General features: G+C 43.7%; 1 protein-coding gene across 1 annotated transcript in view; it reads right to left on the bottom strand.

Moving 5' to 3' along the window:
• The window catches only part of LOC141191599 (uncharacterized), a 151,646-nt gene extending 134,505 nt beyond the window's left edge, over window positions 1-17,141 (bottom strand). Inside the window, exons 1-5 of the mRNA XM_073661530.1 lie at window positions 16,992-17,141; window positions 16,140-16,182; window positions 15,839-16,016; window positions 11,689-11,836; window positions 10,175-10,190 (exon numbers count right to left, since the gene is read on the bottom strand). Of these exons, the coding sequence (XP_073517631.1) occupies window positions 10,175-10,190; window positions 11,689-11,836; window positions 15,839-16,016; window positions 16,140-16,182; window positions 16,992-17,141 (535 nt within the window). The remainder of the gene's footprint in view (window positions 1-10,174; window positions 10,191-11,688; window positions 11,837-15,838; window positions 16,017-16,139; window positions 16,183-16,991) is intronic.
• Window positions 17,142-18,672: the final 1,531 nt, after the last annotated feature.

The following is an 18,672-nucleotide window of genomic DNA, read 5'->3' on the forward strand; positions in this document are numbered from 1 at the left end:
ATGGCCTTCAGTATTCCCCCCACACGGTACGAATGTCCCCCAATGTTCCCCGTACACTTTGTTGATTATCCCAAGTAGTTCCCACACTGTATGGATGGCCTTCAGTAGTCCAGTAGCCCCCTACACTGTATGGATTACCCCTAGTCTTCCCCCTCGTGCCGCGTGGATGGCCCCCAGTAGGTCCCCTAATTAGGTTATCGTGAAGCTGGCAGTGATTGTACTGGGGCATATACACATATTTCATGTCCTGGAATTCAGAGGTGTGTACGCCATACGCTCACTGCTCGCTTGTTGGTAACTACGTAGTCAGTAATCGAAATTATGTGTGTGCGAATCCCTGACAAATTGACGGCAGTAGTGGGATATTGTATGATCCCTCCCATGTCGTTCCTTCACAATTGGTGGCAAGCAGTGGGATATTACAGACATTAGTGGCTAGATTGTGCAATCATTCCTGTCACTGAAAACTTGCACGGTTCTTGCGAGAATTCTGTGCAAAGTTTTAAGGAATCGGACTAAGTTTTTAATATTTTTATCTGGGACATTACAGTACGTGTAGCAGTTGCATCCCCCTTCTCTTGTTTTTCAGTCCTATCTTTTGTTTGGCAATGCTGGCTATGCGTGGAGAGCCCTGGTATCACCAGCAGTCAAAGGACACTCTCACTGCCCTCTGTGAGCTGGGACAGATTGACCCCACGGGCAAAACCAAGGCCCAATTGATTGCTGAACTGTTGCAAAGTGCTGCAGAGCCAGTCCGACAGCAGACCCCAGATGGCACTGCTGCAGGGGTCCCACCTGTGATTGCCAGCCATGCCCGGAGCCAGGGTAGTGTGGAACCCACATGCAGATGCCCTAGGAGCAGCTCACCACAGACAATCGTAATGGACGACTGAAGCTGATCCTGAAATTCCAAGAGGGAGCAGAGCAACAGGCAAAAGCTGACCGAGAGACTGCTGAGTGACGGGTTCAAGCTGACCGAAAGGCTACCGAGCGGGAGCGAGCAGAGCAACGAGAGGCTGCCAAGCGGGAGCGACAGTACCAGTTGGAGTTAGCCCGAATCCAGCTTCAGAGATCCACACCATCGACAAGTGAGTCCGGCAACACCAACCGCTTTAAACCCCATCCTGAGCATTTTCCTAGAATGGAAAAGGACGAGGTCTTGGACATATTTGTGCGAGGATTTGAAAAAGCCTGCAGCCAGTACCAGCTGCTCGAGGACCAGTGGGCTCCCTCGAGACCAAGATGGAGACTATGAGGCCATCAAGCAGGCCCTGATAAAGTATCAACTTACTCCGGAGGTTTACCGGAAAAAATTCAGAGCCCTTCAGCATGGACCACATGACAGCTATGGTAATGTGATGGATGGGCTCAGGATCAACTTTGAGTAGTGGGTCCAAGGACTGTCAGTCATCACTTTCGAGGACCTGAAGGATCTGATGGTGAAGGACCGGTGACAAAGGAGGCCGCCAAAACGGCCCAGATAGCAGATGCATATGAGGCCAACCTCGCACCAGAGGTGCAGAAATCAGCCGTCGCCAGCTGGAGAGGGGGTAAACTGATAACCATTCCCAGCGCTCCAGCCAGCCGGCCCATTCAGCACCTGGCCTACATTTCTGTGGGAATGAGCTTGTCTACAACCAGCCAGGAATATCTAGTGAATGGCATGCCACGGTTTGGTATTAGCACCCAGTACCAGAAGCAAAGCCATCCACAATTTCCATACCTCAGGAATTTTATTTGGTAGACTGGCTGAGCAAACATTAGTTTCTCACAAAGGAGCTGAAGACACTGAATGGCAGTAGGTGCAAGTTTCTCCAGCATGACCTGTTTGTCATTGTTAGATATCAGAGGGAGAACATAACTGGGCTTTACCAAGGTGCCATATTGCATCTTAAGTCTCATAGACCCTGCACTTGCATACTTACATTCTACAGGATGGTAGGGAAGGAGACAGTAGGTTGTGGAGTTGCATTAGCTCCGGTGGTGTTGAGGTGGCAGCGAGGTCAATGGCAGGCTGTAGGCTGTCTTGAAGAGATGGGCTTTCAGGTTGTTTCTGAAGGATTCGAATGTGGTGGCTAATTGGACGTGTTGAGGCACAGGATTCCAGAGGATGGGGGATATTTAGTAGAAGTATTGGAGGCGATTGGGTGAGGAACAAATAAGTGTGAAGAGAAGGAGGTCTTGGGAGGACTGGAGATTACGTAAGGGAATATATCGGGAGATTAGTTCAGAGATGTACAGAGAAGAAAGGTTATGGATGGCTTTGTACGTCAGAGTTAGTAGTTTGAACTGGATACGCTGGGCAATTGGGAGCCAGTGAAGGAATCTTACAGATTGCAATCTTATAAATTGCTGGAGCCAGTCCACAATAAAAAAGCAGCCATAGAGTGTCCGGGAACCTTCACACAGACTTTTCTTAGCCAGGGCTGCAGGGTTGGACGCGCCTACCAGAGAACCGGAGACTCCTCCTGTGGGTCCTGGCTTCTGCAGGTTGTGATGATGATGAGGCCATCTATCTCCTTAGTTTTCTGTTACATGGAATGCAAGCGCAAGTATGCAGCCAGCCACCCATCCACCCACAGGCCGCAATACTAAACTGCCACATTTCTGGTAAGCTGCTTGCACTTGAAATGTTGCCTTTTACGCTCGTGGACGTGGAAGCTTTTCACAACCTCATGGTGGTGGCTGGGTCTCCATACTCTGTCCCCAGCCGCCACTATTTCTCTCAATGTCATCCCCACCTTCCACAAGCATGGGTCCCAGAACATTACCCGTGCCCTCCCCAGTGCACTTAGTGGGAAGGACCGCCTAACCACAAATATGTGGACAAGTGAATGTGGCCAGGGACGATACATCTCACTGGAGCCAGTACACAGTAAAAAAAAAAGTAGACAAAGTGTCCGGGAACCTTCCCACAGACTTTTCTTAGCCAGGTCTGCTTCTCAGCAGGGTTGGACGGGCCAGAGAACCAGAAACTCCTACGTCGGGCCCTGGCTTCTCCTTCAGGAGTTTAAAGCGCAAACCGTGCAGCTGCTAAGGGCTCTTTAGTGGGGGAGAAAGGTGGTCCCTTAGAATCAAATCCTCTGATGGGCCCAATGTTCTTCAGTCTGATACTGCTTCTCGGTGAGAGTTGTATTTCACCACAGCCATATTCTTTAACTCGGTGAAAGGACTGACATAGAGGAAAACCGTATCTACTCTGGCTGTCATTTCTCCCAGGAAGTCCTCTAATGCAGCTTGTTGCATAAGCAATGGCAGCCAGTCCAACATCAGCTCGCACTTCCCGGTGGTGCTTAGTCACAGGCAAAGATCTTTCTTTACACCTTGAATTTAATCACTACAGAGTTAGACAATGGCCTGATCTGCAATGTGTTTTGAGAAATAACGTGCATAAGCAAAGGCACGGTTTAGGCCAGTGAAGGTCATTAAGCGAAACTCATACAGCTTTCCCACAGACTGAAAGAGGGGTAACAAGACTTCCAAGACAGCCAAGAGCTCCCTTTCCTCCCCAAGAGGACGACTGTCTATGTTCTCATCCTTATCCTCCTCATTATCACTCAATCCGCATTGAGATGAGATGAGACTGGGTTGCATAGTTCCTTGCTCCGCCTGCAATGCCTCCTCTTTAACCGCGAGCACTGAGCGTTTCAGTAGACAGAGAAGGGGGATGGTGACACTAATTATGGCGTCATCGCCGTTCACCATCTTGGTGGAGTCCTCAAAGTTTCGAAGGATGGCACAGATGTCAGACATCCATGCCCACTCATCAGTTCTTATGTGCGGAGGGAGGCTGACCTGAATGCCGACGGGCGTGTTGAAGCTGGTACTCAACAACTGCCCTCTGCTGCTCACAAATCCTTCCCAACATCTGCAACGTTAAGTTCCAACATGTAGTGACATCGCACAACAGTCAGTGAGCTGGAAGCTGCAAACGCTACTGAAGCACTGCCAGGGTGGCGGAAGCTGTAGCTGACTTTCTGAAATGGACACACACGCGTTGTACTTTCTCAAGCAGCTCTGACAGAGCTGGGTAGGTTTTGAGAAACCGCTGAACCACTAAGTTAAGCACATTTAGTGCTCTCTCATTACTAATGTGTACCCCGTATGGAGATCAATATCAGCATCGAAAATTTAAAAGATTAAATATAGCCTGCTTTATATACCACGGTACTAAGAAAACCAATTTCGATTATATCTTGTGTACCCTTGTGACTAAAATATCTGCACCAAATAATTAATTTCACTAGAGTAGAACTACAGTAGTATAATGGTGACCAACAACTCTTCCACTACAGCCAAACCCAATAGATGGAGACCCAATCAGTATTCTCCAGATTTCCAAAAATTAGTAGCAGACACCAACAAAGTGGCATCAATTTCACTACAGTAAAAATTGTAGAATTAGGAACGACACCTCTTCCCCTACAGCCAACCCAGTAGATAGCGCCCCAATCAGGAGTGTTGATATTTTAATAAATTAGGGCCTAACACTAGCAAAGTGGCATCAATTTCCCCAGAGTAGAGGTAGTTTAATGGAGACAGAAACCTCTTCCAATACAGCTAAACCCAATAGATGGAGACCCAATCAGGATTCTCCACATTTCCAAAAATTAGTGGAAGACACCAGCAAAGTGGCATCAATTTCACCAGAGTAGAAGTAGTATAATGGAGACAGAAACCTCTTCCCCTACAGCCAACCCAATAGATTGAGCCTCAATCAGGAGTGTTAACTTTTTAATAAATTAGGACCTAAAACCACCAAAGTGGCATCAATTTCACTAGAGTTTAAGTAGTATAATGGGGACCGACACCACTTCCACTACAGCCAACCCAGCAGTTGGAGACACAATCAGAACTGTTCACATTTAAAAAAAAATTAGGGCCTAAGACCACCCTTTCCGTGGCCTACAGATTGGAGATGGTGGAGTTCAACCTCTTAGCTTTGTCATGTGTAGGTATAAACAATCTTTTACATGACCACAACTGTGGGACCGAGGGCTGGTTGCAGTGCTGAGAGAGGACAGAGTACGATGAAACAGGCAAACTGCTAGACCCTGAGTGAGGTGCAGGCAGAGATGTTACGGTGGATTGAGAAACTTGTGGTGTGCTTAGTGAAACAAACACAGCAGGCATGTCCACATCTGTTACAGCTGACGGGCTCTTACTCAGCCTGACTGGAGCGATTATGCAACCGGTCTGAGGTGGGAGAGCTGCGTGACTACTTGGCACGGTAACAGAGGAGGAGGAAGAAGCAGAAGAAGGGTTTGATGGGGCAACTGATGGTTGTTTATTGACTGTTGTGAATTTTAAATTTATAATCCTTTAGATAGTATAAATAAAAGTTACATTTTATGGTCTTTAGTTGCGGTTTTGGTTGCCTATAGCAAATTGTGATTGATATTGATTGCCCCAAGCTGACTGTTTTGAACAGCATTATTAGTAAGTCACCAGATCTCAATCCCATTGCGCTGAATTTCACAGGCTTAATCAAGAAATGGTGAGGTGCACCAAAATACCCGATATGCATTATATTATATAATCAAGGTAGGGGTGCTATATCCTGCATTGATAACAATCAAACAATGACGAGAAGAGAAAAAGAAACAATGCACAATTGATATGCACACCAAAAATGACAGAACAACTACAAATTTATTAAAAAAAAACTGTTACACACACATGGAGACAATTTAAAAACATTTAAAAACAACAAACCAGAAGACCTTGTCTACATATTGCACAATCCAAGCTCCCCCTAAATAAAGAATTATATAAGAGCATGAAGGTAAGTACAGAACAAGCAATGCCAAACACCCCTCATAAGACGTAAAATAAACGTCTATGTGGCAGAAGTAAATACCATATAACAACATATAAAGAAAACCTTCAATGTCCCTAGAGACCACCAAATACACAATAAGGCATTGCCCAATGAATGATTAGTGAATCATAATTCAAAAGGATTGTTTTGTAGGGAAATCCCGTGGTATACCTACAGTGGCAGCAAAGCATCAAGGCCAAAGTTTGGCTGATGTGGAGCCCTAAAAAACCTGTCTAGAAGTGCCCATAAGGGAAGTTAGAGGGATGCCGGGACAAAGAGCCAGGCTGATTTTCACAGGCTGAAGAGAAAGACCCACAAACAAGCAACAACTGAAGTCAATGCAGTAAAGGTGGCAAAGCCTCACAAAGGAGGAAACCCAGCGTTTGGTGAGGTCCATGGCTTCCAGACTTCAAGCCGTCATTGCTGCAAAGGATTCTCTACAAAGTATTAAACATGAACATTTTATTTATGGTAAAGTTAATTTGTCCAATTAATTTTGAGCCCCTGAAATGAGAAAGCTTGGTATAAAAATGGTTGTAATTCCTAAACGTTTCACAGGATATTTTTCTTCTTCCCCTTTAATTAAACCTGAAAGTCTCCACTTCAATTGCATCTCAGTTGTTTCATTTTAAATCCAAATCAGTGGCCTGCAGAGCTGAAATCACAAAGATTCACTGTCCAAATATTCCTAGACCTAACTGTATTCATATATTTACACTATATGGACAACTATTGCATCTCTTGCTCCCATCCCACAATATAGACAAGGACAGTGGGAGTTCCCCATCCTCCCTCTTTGGGCTACGCATGGTCGCTCAGTGGTTGGCACTGCAGCCTTGCAGTACTGGGGTCCTGGGTTCAAATCCCACCAAGGACAACATCTGCAAAGAGTTTGTATGTTCTCCCCGTGTTTGTGTGGGTTTCCTCCGGGTTCTCCAGTTTCCTCCCACACTCCAAAGACAAACTGATAGGGAATTTAGATTGTGAGCCCCAATGGGGACAGTGCCCATAATGTCTGTAAAGCGATGTGGAATTAATGGCTCTATATAAGTAAGTAAAATTAATAAATAAATAAATACCCATCTGTGTGAAAAAAAAGTTCAGTTTTCTGGACCGAAAAAACGGACGAGTGTCATGCAAGTGCTATGCGATTTTCACGCACCGTCTCTTTAAAAGCCGGCAATTCATCAGCCCCGTAGAGTTACAACACAGCGGTACCCGACAATTTAGAATAGAAAGAATAGATCTACACACATAGAATATATAGACAGAAAGATGTCAGTTACATATATATTAGTACAGTGACTGTGTTGGTTACTGTACTTGTCATTTATTGTTAAATTAAAGATTTTATTAAAAAAAATTGGCATGGGTCCACCGTAATTTTATAGTCTAGCAGAGGTTAAGCAGACAGCTGGGGCAGATGTTTGAAGCCTGGGAAGCTCCGTGGGTATTACCCCTTCCCAGGCTTCAAACATCTGCCCCAGCCGTCTGCTTAACCTCTGCTAGACTATAAAATTACGGTGGACCCCATGCCAATTTTTTTTTAATAAAATCTTTAATTTAACAGAGGTTAAACAGAGTAGCCTCTGTTAAATCTTTAATTTAACAGAGGCTACTAATATCAACCCCCAGCTGATTAAATAGCCTTTACTAGCTATTACAGTGGGGGATCCCCCCCAAAAAATGACATGGGGTCCCCCTATTTTAACAGCTAGCAAAGGCTAGGCAGACAGCTGGGGACTGATATTAATAGCCTAGAAAAGGCCATGAATATTGGCCCCCTCCCAGGCTAGAAACACCAGGGCTCAGCCACCCCAAAAATGGCGCATCCATAGGACGCGTTAATTCTGGCACTTAGCCTCACTCTGCCCACTGCCATGTAGCGGTGGCGAGTGGGGTTATAGGGCTGGGGTTGATGTCAGCTTATAATGACAGCTGACATCAAGCCCAGGTTAGTAATGGAGAGGCGTCTATAAGGGGAACGCTCCTGCCTCCTGCCCTTCACGAAGGTTACTCATACCATCTAGTCTGTGCTGCAAAGTAATTAAGGAACATCATAACTCTGTGCTTGCTGGTCATCCAGGTGGTAAGGCGTGGACCTCCTCTCTCGTCGTTTTTGGTAGCCAGGGTTGCATCGGGATGTGATTGAACACGTATCTGTTTGTAGTTTTTGAAAAGAGGAGGACCAAAAGGGAGCGTGTATAAAATATAAATTTTTATTAAATTATAGTTAAAAAGATTCAATCTTACAAATAATCAAGACAGGCAAAATATCAACAAGCAAAATCCTGGGGTAGGGAAAACACATGTAGCATGCAAGTGTAGAGGGTATTAAATTGACTGATAAGACTGATTGTATACATGTCAAGGTTCCACCTATGTCACACATGTGTCAATGAAAGTATGTAAAAAAAACCACCATCAAATATTTCAATAAAATAAACCTTACCTATTTGGCAGGTGAAGCCCCCCAGCCCCCCAGGGAACGTGCAAGCAGAAAGTGCAGAGCGCGTTTCGCGTGTTAAACACTTGCTTTCTCAAGGGTAAGTCTGTTACTGATTGTAGTATTGGCCATGGATTTTATTACTGACCTACCCATTTCTGCAGGCAAAATGATGGTTTTGGTGGTTGTAGATAAGTTCAGTAAAATGGTTCACTTTGTCGCATAGCCTGCACTTCCAAATGCCAAGACACTTGCTCAGTTGTTTATAAATGAGATAGTGAAGCTTCACAGGGTTCCCTCCGATTCCCAGTTGTCTCCAAGTTCTGGAAAACATTCTGTTCTCGATTGGGGGTGCAGCTGTCCTTTTCCTCTGCCTTCCACCCTCAGTTGAATGGACAGACCGAGCGCATCATTCAGAATTTGGAGACATACCTCAGGTGTTTCATCTACGAAAATCAGGAGGATTGGGCATCCTACTTACCGCTGGCAGTATTTGCCATTAATAATCATCATCAACAATCCACTGGCAGGTCACTGTTCTTTGGTGCATACGGTTACTATCCACACTTTGGTACTTTTAGTGATGGAGGGGCTTCGGGTGTTCCTGAGGAGGAACATTTTGCTTTGTCGCTCTCCTCGGTGTGGTGGGGGGTTCTGAGTAATTTAAAGATCATGGGAGACAGGTATAAATGTATGGCTGACAGAAAACGTTTGCCAGGTCCGGACCTGAATGTGAATGACTGTGGCTGTCATACACAAATAGTTCAATTCAGTTGTCAACATTTCACATTGTAAATGAAAAGATTTTCTTATATTCCTTGTGTTAGCTGGTTCTATTACTGTGTAATGTTGACCTGAAAAGCATTTCATAATCCTGGTGAAAATGTGACTGCAGATGAACAACTGGTGTCATTCAGAGGCAGGTGCCCATTCACACAGTATATTCCAAGTAAGCCTGCAAAGTACGGCATCAAAATATGGACTCTGTGCGACAGTAAAAGTTCATACGCTGTAAACCCTCAGGTATACATAGGGAAAAACACTCGAGAAAGAGCTGAAAAAAATCAAGGCATGCGAGTAGTTTTGGATTTGACACATGGTCTCAAAGGACAAAATGTTAAATGCGACTATTTTTTCACATCATACCAACTGGGACAGATGTTGCTGAAAAGAAAAATGACCATGCTGGGTACTGTTAGAAAAAATAAGCCAGAACTGCCACAAGGTATCCTCAGTAAGAGACGTTTCTAGGTCTATGTTTTATTTTACTAAGGATACAACAGTAGCTTCTTAGGTTCCCAAAAAACACAAATAGGTCATTCTGATGAGCACAATGCACCATGATAGTGCAATCAGTAATCGAGACGACAGAAAGACGGACATGATTTTACATTACAATGCCACAAAAGGGGCAGTTGATGCTCTAGATCAACTCATAGGCACTTACACCTGTAAACGCAAAACAAATCGGTGCCCAATAGTTGTCTTTTACAACATTCTTGATGTGTCGGCATACAATGCATTCGTGTTATGGCGTGAAATACACCGAAATTAGAACAAAAATAAACTATATAACAGAAGAATTTTTATAGAGGAGTTGGGAAAATCACTGGTTAGCCCATATATTGAAGAAATAAAAGCAACACCGAGAAATGATGGAGCAGTAGCCATTGTCCACAGGATCCAACAGCATGCTAAAGAAAGTGAACCAACGGCTTCCACCGGCACTGCTACAATACCCACAGTCTCCAACGGCACTGCTACGATACCCACGGCCTCCACCAACAACGCAACCAGCCTAAAACGGAAACAATGCGCCTTCTGTCCAACATCAAGTAATCACAAAACAAATGTGATATGTTGCAGTTCTGCAAAGTATTTATGCAAACTGTACCTGTAAATTATACCTGTGATGAATGCAAACTGTAAATTTAGCACCGTGAACCTTATTTACCATTTTATATAGAAAATACTAAGCTTTTTATTTTTTTTAAAAAAATATACTTACATACAGTTTGATGTTATTAGTTATAGTTTACAGTTATATAAAGAATATTTTTTATGTGAAAATGTGCAATATGCATGAATATTGCAATAAGGCCATGTAACATTTTTTGATACAAAAAATAAAAATTAAGTTTTTGATTTCATTTTTCATTTGTTTATGAACAACCATGTTCACATACAGTATAATAATGCAACAGGTATTCAAATAAAACACTTAAATTAGCTAAAAATCAAGACTTTAATAAGTCAGGTCAAAATGACTGGAACATTATGAGTGTATAGTAGACCCGAACAGAACAGCAGGGTTAATAATGATATTTCTAAATTGAAACAAATGGACAAAAGTTTATTTAAGTATCTTAATCTGAACAGTGAAGAATATGAGTCCTTGATATCCCTGGTCCATGACGATGACACAAGGGTGCCATCATCGTCATGGACAAGGGGAAATACATTTCTGAAATGTTGATACAGTTGGAAGATCGAGAGGTGTACAGGGAACTTGTGACTCAAAGTTTGATATCCTGAGGAAGATTCAAATTATTTTGGAGGAGGCTAAACAAGGTGGATGTCGCGACACAGCTGTCAGGTTACGAGGGGTCAGGGGTTCCTACCCTGACCCCAACACTAGGGTGCGCCCTAGCTCGCTCTATTCCACGGACTACCTCTGAAAGTGAGGATGCCGAGGCCTCCACCCTCACTCTACCTCCTGAGTTAGCCCTCCAATTGATCTCCTCCCCCACCCGGGGAAGAGGGGCACTACTGTGCACCGAAGTACATCCACCCCACAAACAGGGCAACCCAGACAGGGGTAAAACAGAAAACTCCAGGCACACAAAATACTCTCACACATATAACAGAGGGAAGCACCGAGGTGTGAATGTAGGGAGGATAAACCAAAATGGAGGATGATAAGGAATAACCACGCATACAAAGCAAGCAACAGTCACAAGTTATTCCTCCAACACTCCTTGTCATAGATCTCCTCACTCTCCTTAGCCATGCAACAAATGCTAGCTCTGACAAGGAACTGAGTCAGAGCCCAGATTATAAAGGGAGAGGGAGTGGTTAACTGAGCTCATCTGTGAACACAGGGAAATCCAAGATGGCCGCTTAACCCCTGTTCTGCCAAAAGAAACCAACACATTTAAAATGAAGGTGAAGTGCTTATTCTTGGAGCAGAAGTAGGAGCCCACTGACGCTGAGGTCTTCGAGTTCCAAACTGTTGCGATAACCCCGTGACAGTGGAATTATTGATTAGGATTTCATTAAATGGATGCACCTAATGCCGTGACACACATCGAGCGTTCCAAAGGCATCACTTCCGGTGCACATGTTCATGAAGAACGCAAGGTCGTTCCACAGAGTCCAAATATCGCTATACCGACACGCACATCAGAGGGCGGTCACTTACAGTGCAGACATCGACAGAGCGCAAGATGCTCTTAAGGGGGCGAAGTATCCAATGTGTCACAAAGTAGGACGCGCCCTCCATATCCACAAGCTCATGAGTTAAATGGTACATGATGGTTACATGATGAAGAGTAATGCACTCACAAAACCTTAATTATAAACCAGGCATAAAGCATAACATAATACATGCCCAAACACATACGGGGAGAGTGGGGCTACTATTATGCCCATACTTATTAGAACTGAGAATGCCCTCATTAGTTTAACACAAACATATAAAGATGTATACACTGTGTTCCAAATTATTATGCAAATAATATTTTCTCAGATTTTCCCAAATTACCTATATGAATTGCAGTCATTGTAATTTTCCAGTCAAATAACTATTAGAGTACAATTGAAAGGTTTTTGTACAAACTGCCTATGATAACAGTATATTTTAAAAAAAAATAAAAAACTCAAACTGCACTCAAAATGCATGTTCCAAATTATTATGCACAGCAGAGTTTTCAACCTTTTCATTTTAATAAAGAACAAAAAAATGGTCATTTTTGAAATTATAAGCATTAGCAGGTTATTACAAACTGAAATCAAACAGTTTTCAACTCAAAACTTTATTCTAGGTGATGGTACATTTGCACATAGGACCGCTTGTTCGAAAGGAGCTTCTGAACTCTCTCGTCCATTGAATTTGTCAGGTTTTGGATGGTTTCTGCTTCAATTGTTTTGCATGAGGACAGAATACCCTCCCAGAGCTGTTGCTTAGATGTGAGCTGCCTCCCGCCATCATAGACACTCCTTTTGATGATGCTCCAGAGGTTCTCAATGGGGTTGAGGTCAGGGGAGCATGGATGCTACACCATAAGTTTGTCCCCTTTTATGCCCATATCAGCCAGAGATGCAGATGTGTTATGTGCAGAATGAGACGGGGCATTATCATGCATGAAAATGATCTTGCTGCGGAATGCACGGTTCTTCTTCTTGAACCATGGAAGGAAGTGCTGTTTGAGAAACTCAACATACATTATGGAGTTCATCTTTACCCCTTCAGGGATCCTAAAAGGGCCGACAATCTCTCTCCCCATGATTCCAGCCCAAAACATTACTCCACCTCCTCTTTGTTAGTGCCGTAGCCGTGTTTGCATAGGGAGTCCATCTGACTCGCCCCCTGGGCCGTGGGGCACTCGGAACCGGGCAATAGGGAGACGATGGGGGTAGTAGTGGCGGCCCGGTCCCGCGGCTCAGGGTGGTCAGACCAATGGTAGTCTGCTATGTGCTTCAAGGCAAGGCAGTCTGCTGGGGCTGATGATATATGCAGCTGGGATGGTGTGACTCCCCACGGGAAGAGTGCGGCCCCAGGGCAGTGTAGTGGATGGTGGGGGTGATGGTGGTGAAAGTCCCAGTGCCGTTAGTGCTGGAGGAGCGAAAGAGCACACAGACAACGTACTGCAGTCCAATGTCTTTTACTCACAAATCAGGTACTCCAGGTCACTTCTGTACAGGTAGTGACCGCCCGAGCATGCTGTGTCCACCAGGTGAGGGGCTCGGTCAACTCCCAGGCAGTTCAGAAGTATGGCCCAGGACCCCCTTTTGTCATTTCTCTGGCCTGCCTCACCAGTGACCCACTTTTGTCCAGCTGCCGCGGACTTGTGTGGTTAAACGTGGGCCCCGTCCTCCGCTGTCCTATATGGTGCCTTCCTAGCAGGTTTGATGAGGTGTCGCACCAATAAATGATCACGACCTCCGGTCTTTGGCTGAGGGTAGTTTCTCCTCCACCAACTTGGGATCCGGTACCCTTAATCTGCCTGACCCTTCACCCTGGATTCTCGTGGGTTCTTAGGGTCCCTTCCACCTTCTTGTTCCTGAGCCCTTCTGTTTCTCTCTCTCTTCTCCTTCTTTCCTGTTCTGTCTTCTCCTCCTTCCCTTGGCCTTTTCTCCAGGCCCACTTCTCCTTCTCCTCTCAGGCTCCGGCCTCTTCTCTAGGCCTGCCTCTGGAGCAGCACTCAGCCTGAGCTGCTGCTCCCTGTCAGCTCTCCTCTCCTCACAGACTGAACCCAGATCTAAGATGGCTCGTCCCTCTTATACCTCCCTCCAGAACATGAGCCCAGGTGACCAGCAACCAATGGGCTCCTATCTACACTCGGGAACCAACCCCTACAGCACTGGGTATTCCACCCCCTCCCCACTCCAGCCAGGGACATAGTCGGTCGTGCCTGCACTTCTGTCTAGTGGGAGCACCGTTGAGCTGTCCCTCGGAAATGGGGTGTGTGTGCTGTATGCAGCTAACTGAGCCCTGGTCCATACTCCATCCTTACCTGGGAGTGGAATATCACACCTCTGGCAGAGGTGCAATACCCCTGTAGCGGCCGAACTCTCGGGGCGCTACACATCAACCAGCCATCCTCCACTCCATCCATCAGGACCATCGAGATCATTTCATACATGATAATGCCCCATCTCATTCTGCACATAACACATCTGCATCTCTGGCTGCTATGGGCATAAAAGGGGACAAACTTATGGTGTAGCATCCATGCTCCCCTGACCTCAACCCCATTGAGAACCTCTGGAGCATCATCAAAAGGAGTGTCTATGATGGCGGGAGGCATTTCACATCTAAGCAACAAGCTCTGGGAGGGTATTCTGTCTTCATGCAAAACAATTAAAGCAGAAACCATCCAAAACCTGACAAATTCAATGGACGAGAGAGTTCAGAAGCTCCTTTCGAACAAGGGGTCCTAGGTGCAAATGTAACATCACCTAGAATAAAGTTTTGAGTTGAAAACTGTTTGATTTCAGTTTGTAATAACCTGCTAATGCTTATAATTTCAAAAATTACAATTTTTTTGTTCTTTATTAAAATGAAAAGGTTGAAAACTCTGCTGTGCATAATAATTTGGAACATGCATTTTGAGTGCAGTTTGAGTTTTTTATTTTTTTTTTAAATATACTGTTATCATAGGCAGTTTGTACAAAAACCTTTCAATTGTACTCTAATAGTTATTTGACTGGAAAATTACAATGACTGCAATTCATATAGGTAATTTGGGAAAATCTGAGAAAATATTACTTGCATAATAATTTGGAACACAGTGTATGTAAGCCAATATGTGCACATATACAGTAGCGTGACCACCCATAAAATTAAATAAAATACACTGGCAAACAGTGAAAAAAAACTTCTCCCTATGAATACGTAGATACACTATCTATAAAAGGAAAGCTTCTCTGGAAAAATACCATCAGGGGAACACAATATTGATCCCCTGGAAAAAAGGATCAATAAATAAATGGTCAAAAAATGACAAAAACAAGGCCGATAATGATTAACTGCCGTATGGACTAAAGTGAGTAGATTAGATAAAACTAGAAAAGTTAAGCTGCTCATTGATGCCTCCTGGGCTCATAGATTCGAGCCAAAATATCCATCTACATTTCCGCTGGAGAATCCTCCCGTCCCAATCCCCGATGAATAGAGGGTGGGAGTACTTCCACTGATTTAAATATGATGGATTTAAGGTCACCCTGATGGACAGAGTTAACATGTTTTACCAGTGGTGTTTAGATGCCATTCCTAATGTCCCCCATATGTTCCCCAATACGAGTCCGTAGCTGCCACTTCGTCTTGCCAACATAGTCCTTCGGACAAGAGCAAGCGCATATGTGACACCAGTGGTTTTACAGTTGGCAAATGTTCTGTTCTTAAAGAACCTACTGGTGACTGCACTGGAGAATCTATCAGATGCTGTAACATATTGGCTGAAGCTACAGTGGCCACACCTAAATGTGCCCAAAGATCTCCTGTCAAGTCAAAGCCAAGTGCCCTCTCCTTGGGAGGGAAGGGAGGGGGTGGTGAGTGTAGGGACTATGTATAAGATAGTCTTTGACCGATTTCCCCCTCCTGTATTTAACAGAAGGGTATGGATGGTGAAATCCATTTATTGATGTCCTCGTTGGTTTTTAGTATTCCCCAATATTTACGCAGGATCCCCATCATCCTTGTCTGTTGGTCATCGTAGGTGCCAATAAGTCTGGTAATAGAACCGGCATCAGATTCGTCACGTGGTATCAGGAGTCTAGATCTATCTTACCCCAATGCGTGTCTATACGCCTGATTGACCACAGTAGCCAGATATCCCCGATCTACAAACCTCTTTTTGAGATCGGTTGCCTGTTTACGGAAATCAAGAGTGGAGGAGCAATTCCTCCTTAATCTTAGGAATTGCCCCTTAGAGATCCTTTGTCTAAGGGGGGCAGGATGGAAACTTTTCCACATAAGCAGGTTATTCGCCGCCATGGGTTTCCGATTGATGACTTCAAAGAACCATACTGGTCAATAGGTAACATGACGTCCAAAAAGGCTAACTTGTTACCCCCACCCCAGAGGTAAATTTAAGGCCCAAATCATTTATGTTCAACCGTTGAATAAATTCAAAAAAGAAGTTGTATCACCGGCCCAGAGGACGAGGATGTCGCCGATGTAGCGACCCCAGAACTGGAGGCAAAAGATGAAATCCCCATACCCAAAACCCACATTATCCTCCCACCAGCCCAGGAGCAAATTGACATAGGTGGGGGCATAGGGGCTCCCCATTGCTGTGCCCCTGAGCTGGTGGTGGTATTTACCGTTAAACAAAAAATAATTGTGCCAAAGGACAAACTCAAGTAGCTGTAAGATAAACTTATTATGAGGAATAAGATGGACACTTCTAGAATTGAGAAAATACTCAACACTAATAAGCCCGCCATATGATGGATGCTAGACTATAATGCTTCAACATTTATGGATATTAAAATAGTCTCCAGGTCAACTGATATGCCATCAAGTTTGGTGAGAAGATCTGTAGTGTCCCTCAAGTACGAGGGTAAGGCAATAACGAATGGTCGAAGTACTTGTTCGAGATATACACTAGTTTTGACTCAGGGCATCCACCCGGACACTATCAGTCTCCCTTTCAATGGCGGGTACCCCTTATGCACCTTTGGGAGTGCATAAAAGGTAGTAATGACAGGATGCTTGGGGAGCAAGAAATTAAACTCACTGGTTGAGATCAAATTCTGTGATCTGGCATAACATAAAACATTTGATAGAGATCTTTTGTAGTCGGAAGTAGGGTCCCCCATAGAATCTGATAAGTTGTTAAATCAGACAGAATTGCCAAGCACATTTCCACATACTGGCTTCTATCTAAAAGCACCAAATTCCCCCCTTGTCCGATGGTTTTATAACCAGGGAGAGGTCCTTATTGAGGCAATCTAAGGCTCTATGTTCTGCGAGGGACAAATTCAGAGGGGGGTTTGTACCTTAAGATTAATCTTTTTAATCTCTTCTGTTACTAATTTAGAGAAGATATCCACACTACTAACATCGCCAATCGGTGGCATTTTGACGCTTTTAGGTTTAAGGTTAGTGAAGGGGCCTTCCCCTACTCGTCTTGCTCCTTCCTCAGCCATGTCGGTAAGTACTTGGATGTCAGGAAGATCCGCCAATGATATCCCCAACTGCTGGCACTTAGATCTATCAGTATGGGCAAAAAAAATTTCCATTTGAATTTCCTGAGGAAGAGATTAATATCCTTAATCCACACAAAGGGATCAAAACAGATTGTGGGTACAAATGACAAACCACTCCCTAAAACCTTCCGTTATACGTTTGTCAAGATGTCTGAAGACAAGCTGATGATCCGATTATTTTGTTTGCTTGAATCATATCCTCCCTCATTCTTAGGAGCCCCTAGATTGGGGAGACTCAATTGTTGTGTGTTACAGTTCAGCCTCGCAAATGATAGCGTACATCCCAGCTCTCTAAAAAAGAGGATTCAGTAAAGGCTGAGGTAGCCGAGACTGAAGATAAGGGAGATTGTCATGGGCCATGGGCACCAATATGGTGCCCGCTTACACTAATTTGATGATGATGGCATTGGAGGAGGATGTCGTCTATGTGTCCCACCACTTCCGGTATGTTCTGTGGTGGTGGATATACATAGACGACGTCCTCATCCTATGGACAGGACAAGTTGAGGGATTATTAGAGTTTGAGGTCTTTTTAAATCAGATAGAGGAGGACATTAAGTTTACTCTTGTATTCCATGAAACAGAAATCAAATTTTTAGATGTTTTGGTCCAAGGTGATAAAGAGGCTAGCAACTACTCTATACCCCAAATTGACAGATAGGAACAATTTATTAAAATTTGAGAGCCATCACCTGAGACAATTAGTAGAGTCTTTACATTACAGCAAATATTTAAGACTTAAGAGGATTATAAGCAATTATTTTTTGATACAACCAGAATTTGATAAATTAAAATAAATTAAATTTTTGCCATGAAATTAACCAAAGGCTGTTCTGGAGAAAAGTGAAAACAGAGCGAAGATGGCTCATCATAATCTCCTAAAGGATAAAAAAAAAAGACATGAAAAAGTCCAAAAGAATTTCATTGGTCACCAATGTTAGTGAAGAAAGTGGGTAGATTTCTATGAAAATTAAGCGACATTGCATAATGTTAGGAAAATATATTCCTGAAGTTGAAGAATTTAGGGATCCCCTTTATTCCAATATAAAACAGCAAATAATTTGAAAGATAAAAAGATGGAACATTTAAATCTTCTATACAGAGTTCTGGAATATTTTATACATCCAATTACTAAAAAACAGTATGACATAAAATTCTGACTTGAGAGTGAATACGTTATCTATATTTTACAATGTCCGTGCAAATTAATACACGTAGGCGAAACAACTTGTGATTTTAAAACGAGATTTAATCATCATCCCTATACCATCAGGAAGACAAAAATGGATCTACCAGTTTCCAAACATTTTTTTGAAATGGGACATAAAGAGAGGGATCTGAAATTCTGTATTCTAGATCATGTCCCCATGCCAAAGAGAGGAGGAGATAGAGAAAAGATACTGAAAAAGAAGGAATTAAAATGGATTTATAAGTTGAATGCATGAAAACCAAATGATCTCAATGTGGATTT

This window comes from Phyllobates terribilis, unplaced genomic scaffold, assembly GCF_046119375.1.
Source record: "Phyllobates terribilis strain yellow unplaced genomic scaffold, ASM4611937v1 Scaffold_47__1_contigs__length_9908305, whole genome shotgun sequence".
Lineage (NCBI taxonomy): Eukaryota > Metazoa > Chordata > Amphibia > Anura > Dendrobatidae > Phyllobates > Phyllobates terribilis.